Below are 8199 nucleotides of genomic sequence, written 5' to 3' on the forward strand. Positions count from 1 at the left end.
TTATTATTAATTATCAAGGTTTTTGTTTTGGTTCTCCTTATTTTTTTTCTCTAAATTGACAAGTATTTGTATTATTATCAACTATTAATAATATATAAAATAGAATCCATATAGTGCAATAATAAATATTATATTGAAGAAAGGTTTCAAAATTTAGAAACAAAATAATTTACTATGGATTTGAAACAGCATAAATTATTGATGAAACAGAAAATTATTAAAATTTCAACCTACTACTATTAAAAATATAAAAGTTATTAATTTTAATGCTTTAACAACTAAACCATTTAAGTTGATATGTAGTATAATGTCCAATTTAAAAAAAAAATACTGTGTGCCATTACAATTTTTTCAAAGTTATAATTTGCCTATTTTTGTTTTTTAATTATTTTTAGCAACTCTATTAACATATTTTGATTGTTGTTGCTAATATATAACAAGTGTTACACAGTGATATTGTTGAAAAAAACAAACATATTTTTTTTATGTCCACCTTACACAACCAATATTATTGAACATGGTTTATATAGAACACATTTTAATATTGTTGCTATGTGCTATACAAGCATTCAATATATTGACAAAATTCAACACTGACTTCAAAAGGGCTTTTTTGTTTTTTGGGTGTATACATGTATAAATATAACCTGAAAATAATGGCCAAGGTTTATTTTTTATAATTTTTGATCTCTAATTCATTTTAATTTTTATAAAACCACGGAAAAATGATAAATTAATTTCCATAATAAGTATTTTTATGATAATAGCATAAAATCAAGTTCAAACTAAGGTGGTGGTTATTATTTCAAGAACCAGGGCTGTCATTCTAAACAGTTATTTGATTTTTAACTGCTTATAAATTCATAAATCAAGCTTGCAGATTCTAGGATTGTATATGAACAATAGGGAACAACTACTGTTCCTTGAGACAGTCGTTGAGTTAGGAGTTAAGGGTGATTCTCAAAAAAATTTTAATTATCAGTAAGTTGTGTGTCTTATTGACAGTTTTTTTTTTATTCTATTATGTTATTTCCATCTCTGTTAATATTGAATTAAATCTGTCAACATAATTAAGAATAGCTCATCATATGAACCCATCATTGTGACAACCTTTGAAGTTGTTAATATTCAAATTATAACTAAATCTTATAGTGATTAAATTCTCAAATCATTTTGTTATTTGTTTCAATGGTGTCTTGAGAATCCTATGTAATAATATAATAGTATATTTACAGATATTTATCCTTGATTATATCGTTTACATCTTTTGTTGTTTTGTTTTTTTTTAAATATTGATGTTAAAAGTAAATAGTAGAATCATGAAATATGCTGAGGAAATTATCAGAGATGATCAATTTAGGTTTTATGTGAAATCGTTCAACTATGGATCAAATTTTTTACTACGGCAAATACTACAGAAATAGTTTGAAATACAATGGGATAGTTCATCAACTTTATGTAAATTTGAAAAAGGTTTACAATTCTATTCACCGCCAAAAGCTGTATATTATTTTGATTGAACAGGGAATGTGAAACAAGTTAGTGAGTCTATTACAGATGTGCATGACCACAATTGTTAATAGAGTTTGATTCATTAATTATTATTGTGAGAAGTTTAAGGTTCGTTTCGGTTTAAAAAAAGGTGATTATCTTTCATCTGTCTTATTTAATTGAGAACTAAAATATTTGATGAGAAAGTATTTAGGTTCTACAATAACTAGAAAAAACATTGTTGAGAAAATGAATGTAAGAAATGCTTGTTATTTTTTTAATTTTGAAATTGCTTAGATAGCACCTTTTGTCTAAAAACTTATAAGTTAGTGTTTTCTAAACAGTTATCCTTCCTGCTGTTCCTTACAAATGCAGGAAGAAATATTAGTGAAAGAGATTGTTGTGTTTTATTACATTATTTATCTTCAAAAGAAATCTCCATAGGCAAACCTAGAAAATATCTCTGGTCTGCCCAGTTACACAATAGACAGGTTGTAAAGACGGATTTTATCAAATAAAAAATTATTCTTTACTTCACAATAGTTTAATGGAAATTCTATGGAAATTATTTTCATGTTTCTTTCTAATGATCCTATATTATTTACTATAATTAATTGATTATTTATTAAACAAAAAAATTTTCCTACTTACTATTAAAATGTTCATTATGTTGGTTATATTTAAATTTTTTTGTTAGAATAATCAAGAAATTTTAATTTTTGAAAAAATTGAGTTATTTATGTATATTTTTTTGGATTGATAGGGAGAAGATATCTTTAAATCATTATTGGAAGCTGGGACAACTAGAGGTTTGAAAATCCGTATTGTCCAAAGTGAACCGACTAAATCAATGCCTGACTTAGACACTGAAATATTCACTCGAAAGGGAGTGGCAGAAGTGAGTTATCCTATTTTAGAAAACATGAACATCTATTAAAGTTATTGCTAATTAATTATCACTTTATTTAAACATCTGGTTTCGTATTGTCACTAAAGCTTTGATACTTCATCTGTCTAAACAAAAATTTATTTTAAAAAAAATTAAAATTAACGGTTCATTCTTGAAACCATGTCTTCAGTAAAATGCTTGTATAATGAAACATTAATTAGTTTTTAACTTATATTATCAGGAATATCATTTGAAAAATTATGTTAGTAACCTCTACTGTTTGTTTTTATTATTAAATTTAAGTTAGTTACAACTAAATTTTATGTTGATATTCCACTAAAATAGTGAGCAAAACATGATATTGTTTCTAAAATTCTAATTATGTTTTGCCATTGCATTATCATTATTATTTCTGTGCTATTGCATGTTCTAACTTTATTTTTGAACAATAATTAATTCATCTTTTCTCTATTAAATTAGGTTCGAAATTTGAATATGGCCCGCCTTTTGGGAAGTGGTATTTTACATACCAAATTATGGATAGTCGATAGGAAAGTTGTTTATGTCGGAAGTGCTAATATGGATTGGAGGTCACTTTCACATGTAAAAGAATTAGGTCTCTACATGACAAATTGTTCTTGCCTTGTCGAAGACATGGCCAAAATATTTGAGGTAAGTTGGAATTGATTATTGTGTTAAAAATTATTGGTTTTTGCCAGATACCACCAATAATCTTGTGGATCAATTTTCATCGACCAGATGCCATTATTTCCTGCTGGAAGCTTCTCAATTCCAAATGCCAGGGCATTCATTGTCCTTTGTGTTTATTTCAGTGATTTGTCAAAAAATAATAATAATAAATAAAACTATAAAACTTTCTTATACCCTAATATACGCAATAACTCTTGACAATTAACCTTCTAAACTCAAACCACACTCTGCTACCAAATTGTTATAAATTAGAGATTTTTTTTTATACCAAAGAAAAAAACAAGAAAACAGGTATTGCTTTGCTTCTCTTTGGTCTCAACAACAACACATTAATTATATTATATTTTCTATGCAAATTACAATTTTCAAAATATACATAATATTTTTCATTTAGAATAATTAAATTAATTTTCTACAATAAATTAGTCCTGAGATTTCATATAACTATTAGCTGTACTTAACCTTGCTTCCTGGGTATTATTTAATTGGAATTACATTCCATAGTGAACACAGTTTGCTTATCACTTTAATTTCTCATAATATATAAAGTATTATAAGCATATGTCCTCCCCACATCATTCCCTGTTTTCTGATACAATGCTGTTCTGGAATGATACTCCAAATGAACGATTATCCAGTTTTGTTTGCAATAATTGTTTATGATCAGAATAACTGATTTAGCATTGTTAAAGCTACCTCAAATCGACTATGTCTTTTTGTTGGAAGGCTTTAAAAATGAACAAAAACAAAACTGGCTCAGATTAAACATTTATTTGGTTCAATTTATACATGGTAAAAAAAAAAAAAAAACTAACATAAATAAAACATACTAGCAAAAATAAAAATAAAATTAGATAAATTATGAAAATTAAAATAAAATAAACTTATTTACAAAAAAAAAAATAATATGTAAAATAAATACTGGTCGACGGTTAATCCACCCCGATAGGTCAGAGGAAGATATTCTGCTTGTCGAGATGTGCAGGTAGAAGCTCCATTGCTAAATACTCCGCTGCAACTCTCAAACTGGTCCAAAGTTGGTGCAACGGCTTACAAACAGTCGATGTCCCAAAAGCTAAGATGGCTACACTGGCACTCATTGAGGGCAGACAGGGTCCAGTTGTTTTTATTAATTATAAGAGCCGATTGATTAGCAACAACTCATATTGCACTCAAAGGCCAGAAACGCAGAAAAGGTCTGGTTCCGAACTGTAATGACTCACAAAAAATGTCCGAACTATTATCAACCAAACGCAAACAGCTCTGCTGAGGACGCTATCAGGGCCACTAATTAGTCGCAACTGCTCTAAAAAACTAAGATGGTCGGTCCGTAGCTAGGTGACGCAACAATGATCACCCCTAGCAACTGTCTCTATTACTCGTTATTACAAACAAGTATAATTTTACACATTTTTCTTTTCAAACAACTAAATCTAAATAAAACAATAAAAATAAAAATAAATGTAACTAAATTAAATACTAATAAAACTCTTTAAATTCTTCTTGACCATTAATGAATAGAAAGCAATAATTAAAATACGAAAAAGTATTAACACCAGGCTGTGATATTGGTGTTTCCTAGAATTCATATTAAAATTTATTTAATGTTTATTTTTCAAATTCAAATGATTTTCACATGAGAGATTTTTACTGTCATAACCATACCACCTATCAAATAAGGATTCAGAATATCAATTGTTGATCATGGATTGATTCTTAAGATTTGAACATCCTTCAAAGTAATGGGTAACATCTGTGCTCTTGTACTAAGAATTGTGTTCAATCAGAGCTTATGTTTTTTAATATTTCTATTTAGATCAAAATTGTTCATTTGTTCAATGTTTGGACACAGTAAGATCTATTTAAAATACATTTATCTAAGAAATGAGGTAATCATTTTAGATATTATGAAATCTAAATATCTAAAATATAAACAGTTCTGTGTCAATTATTTTATTTCGGTGTAATTATGTAAATGATATATTATGTTCAAGTATATTATAGAAAATAACCATTGTCCTTGGTATTTGCAATAAAATAATTTCTCTATTAATAATCAATAATCTATTCATTGATTTTTTAGGTGTATTGGTTATTAGCTTTGCCAGATTCTACCATTCCTGATAAGTGGCCAGATGAGTTATCTACTGAGATCAATAGACTTGACCCAGTTCAGATTTACATTAATGGCACAAAATCTTCTACATACATATCTGTAAGTCCAAAACTTACCTTTTATAACTTTTGTTCGGCTGAATTTTTTAGTAATATTTTCCAGTATAGTTTCTATTCATACCGTATTACTCTATAAAGAGTTTCAGACTCTAAATTTTAAGTATTCTTTACATAAATGAGTATCAATGTTGTGAATTCATAATTATTTTTTTAGTAATCTCAAAGTTCAGTGTATTGCAATCAGGATAATGTTTTGATGAAAGGATATTGTATTAACTGATCTTACAAAAAAAAATATGTAACCAAACTGGTGATGTTAAAAAATAACAGTTACCATCAATCTAAAGTTTGGCCTCCAAAACTAATATAATTAGATCATATAACTTTATATAATCTTTTAATGCTATTATTGAATATTAATCAGGTTAAATTGTAAGTGTTGTCAAATAATACTTATTACTTATTTTCCATTATCTCACTTTATTTCAGAGTTCACCTGCCCCTCTATGTCCAGATGGAAGGACTTCCGACATAGATAGTATTCTAAGTACCATTGAGGCTGCAGATAAATTTATATATATCGCTGTGACGGATTACATGCCATTAATGATGTTCACTCCTAAGCCACAGTAAATCTCTTTTTGGGCATTTAATGAATCATGAATTGATATTTCTTCAAAAATGAGTTGCTATTTTGACCATTATGTTTACCAGGTATTGGCCTGTTATTGACAATGCATTGAAAACTGCCGCTATTGACAGAAGAGTAGAGGTCAGACTTCTGGTTAGCTGGACAAACCATTCTCGTAAAGAAGAAAAATTATTTTTGAACTCTCTTCAAGTTATTTCAGATTCATACAAAGGAGTGAAAATTACAGTTGTAAGTAATTTTTACTGTGATAATCACCAATGTATCTCTTTTATTATAATTTATTTATCATTTTTTTGCAGTGTTTTACATTTTAATTTACTAATTATTTTCATTTCACTATAGAAGTAATACATTATCTTCTTCTTTCACCTCACCTTGTGGTTCCTCATTAGCAAAGTCCAGTGAGGACTGTCACTGTTCTCGGTTTCTTACCATGTTCCTGCAGAGATTTTTACATCTCCTCTTCCATAGACAGCTGACATAATCCAAGTATGACACCCTTGGTCTGCTTCTAGATCTTCCATTAGGGATGTAGTCCTTGGTCTTTAGTGGATATTGTTGATCTTCCATCCAGACAGCATGGCCAAACCACTTCAGCTAGCGAGCATTTGGGACCTCCTTCATTGATAGGATTCCTAGTTCTTCCCTAATTCTGTTTTTACGGATGGAGCCCCTTCTAGTTCTACACACAATCCTTTTGAGGAACCTCATTTCTGCAGCTGTCAGTCTATTCTCCTGATTATTTATCAATTTCCAACTTTTTGCTCTATTTAGGAGTACAGACATGTACAATTACTTAAAGATGTGGAACATAACTTTTCTCTCTATTTCTGTTTTTCCAACCAGAGTATTGTTGATCTGGTAGCAGACCAAGTTTGTCTTGCTTATTTTGTATGAGATCTCCACTTTCTTTGAGTGGCTTTCCCAATGTGGGGGTGTAATACATTATTTAATTAAGTAATACTTTTTACCATTAAGCAACTGATTTTTATATAGTACTTTTTAACATAGTTTTGTTAAACTCAGGTGGTAAAATATTTTTTGTCTAGTTTATTTTAATTATGGTAGAGAACTGTATCTGGAAAAATATGTTTATTTCTATTGATTTCAAGGTGTAAAACCTGAAGATCATAAAGGCCTAGAGAATAATCATTGGTTTCATTTCTATAAATTCTTATGTTTTTATTGTATCAATAGAAATCTTAATATGAAACTTACCAGAAATTGATTTTTTCTGTGGTGACTGGTCCTCTCCATTAGTTCAAATTAATTCCCTATTCATATACCATTATAGTAACTTCAAAAATTACTTACTAATTAACTAGCTTATTACAATTGTTATGTTGATTAAATTGCTTTTAGAAAATTGTGAATATTAAAGTAGTAATGAATAAATGTAGTTTCTATGCTTCAGTTTCCTTGTTTCTCTGCGTATAAATAATATTTTAATTATTTTTGTTATCTAGAAGTTGTTTGTTGTTCCAAGCACTGCCGCACAAGCCAAAATTCCTTACGCTAGATTGAATCACAATAAGTATATGGTGACAGACAACACAGCTTATATCGGTAAGATTTGATTGTTGCTTACATTTTGTTTCTTGATACTGCAGGTTAAAGATGACACTGAAGTGACCTTATAGGATATACTATTTAAAAAGTTATGATAAAAAGTAAATTTTATCTGCACATAACTACCATAAGTATGTATTTATGTTTTGATAAATTTTACTTATAATATTTTGAATGATAATTATATTCTCTCTAACCTACCTCCCCCCCCCTAAAAAAAAAATCATCTAAATTAGACTAGTTTTGGCAAAGATATGGTGTATTAAACTTAGTTCCTTGCTTTTAAAATATTTTGTTCTGTTTCCCATAGAAACTTGTTCAATTTTTATTAGTTTTTTGGAGAATACAAAAATTCTGCATATACCAGAGCATTCAAGATCCTCATTTGCATGATCATTAAATGATATACAAAGTTAAGCTTTTAAAAATGAGAACAAACAAAAAAATAAAATGTTAATGAAGATTCAGCAAACTCTTTCGGAAAGAAGTTTCCAGCCAAAGCAGTAAGAATAGTTACCTAACCTGAAACTTCACTTTTAATAGTTTTTCAAATAATTCAAAATTATTTACTATTAAAAACCCCATGATACAGGATGAGAGAGGGTAAATATTTTTAATATAAAATTATGCTTATGTTTTATTCCAGGAACGTCAAACTGGTCTGGAGATTACTTTAATTCAACTGGTGGAATAGGTTTTGTTGTAATTGGTG

At 28.4% G+C, this 8199-nt stretch overlaps 1 protein-coding gene across 1 annotated transcript in view; it reads left to right on the forward strand.

The window, feature by feature from the left end:
- LOC106691345 (5'-3' exonuclease PLD3) overlaps positions 1–8199 on the forward strand; it is a gene marked incomplete at its 3' end in the record, with an annotated part of 52091 nt that extends 43892 nt beyond the window's left edge. The window contains 7 exon segments of the mRNA XM_067045005.1: positions 2255–2389; positions 2861–3052; positions 5175–5306; positions 5756–5895; positions 5981–6146; positions 7385–7484; positions 8134–8199. Coding sequence (XP_066901106.1) covers positions 2255–2389; positions 2861–3052; positions 5175–5306; positions 5756–5895; positions 5981–6146; positions 7385–7484; positions 8134–8199 — 931 coding nt within the window.

This window comes from Halyomorpha halys, unplaced genomic scaffold (genome assembly GCF_000696795.3).
Source record: "Halyomorpha halys isolate HHAL.00 unplaced genomic scaffold, Hhal_1.1 Scaffold2268.1, whole genome shotgun sequence".
NCBI lineage: Eukaryota > Metazoa > Arthropoda > Insecta > Hemiptera > Pentatomidae > Halyomorpha > Halyomorpha halys.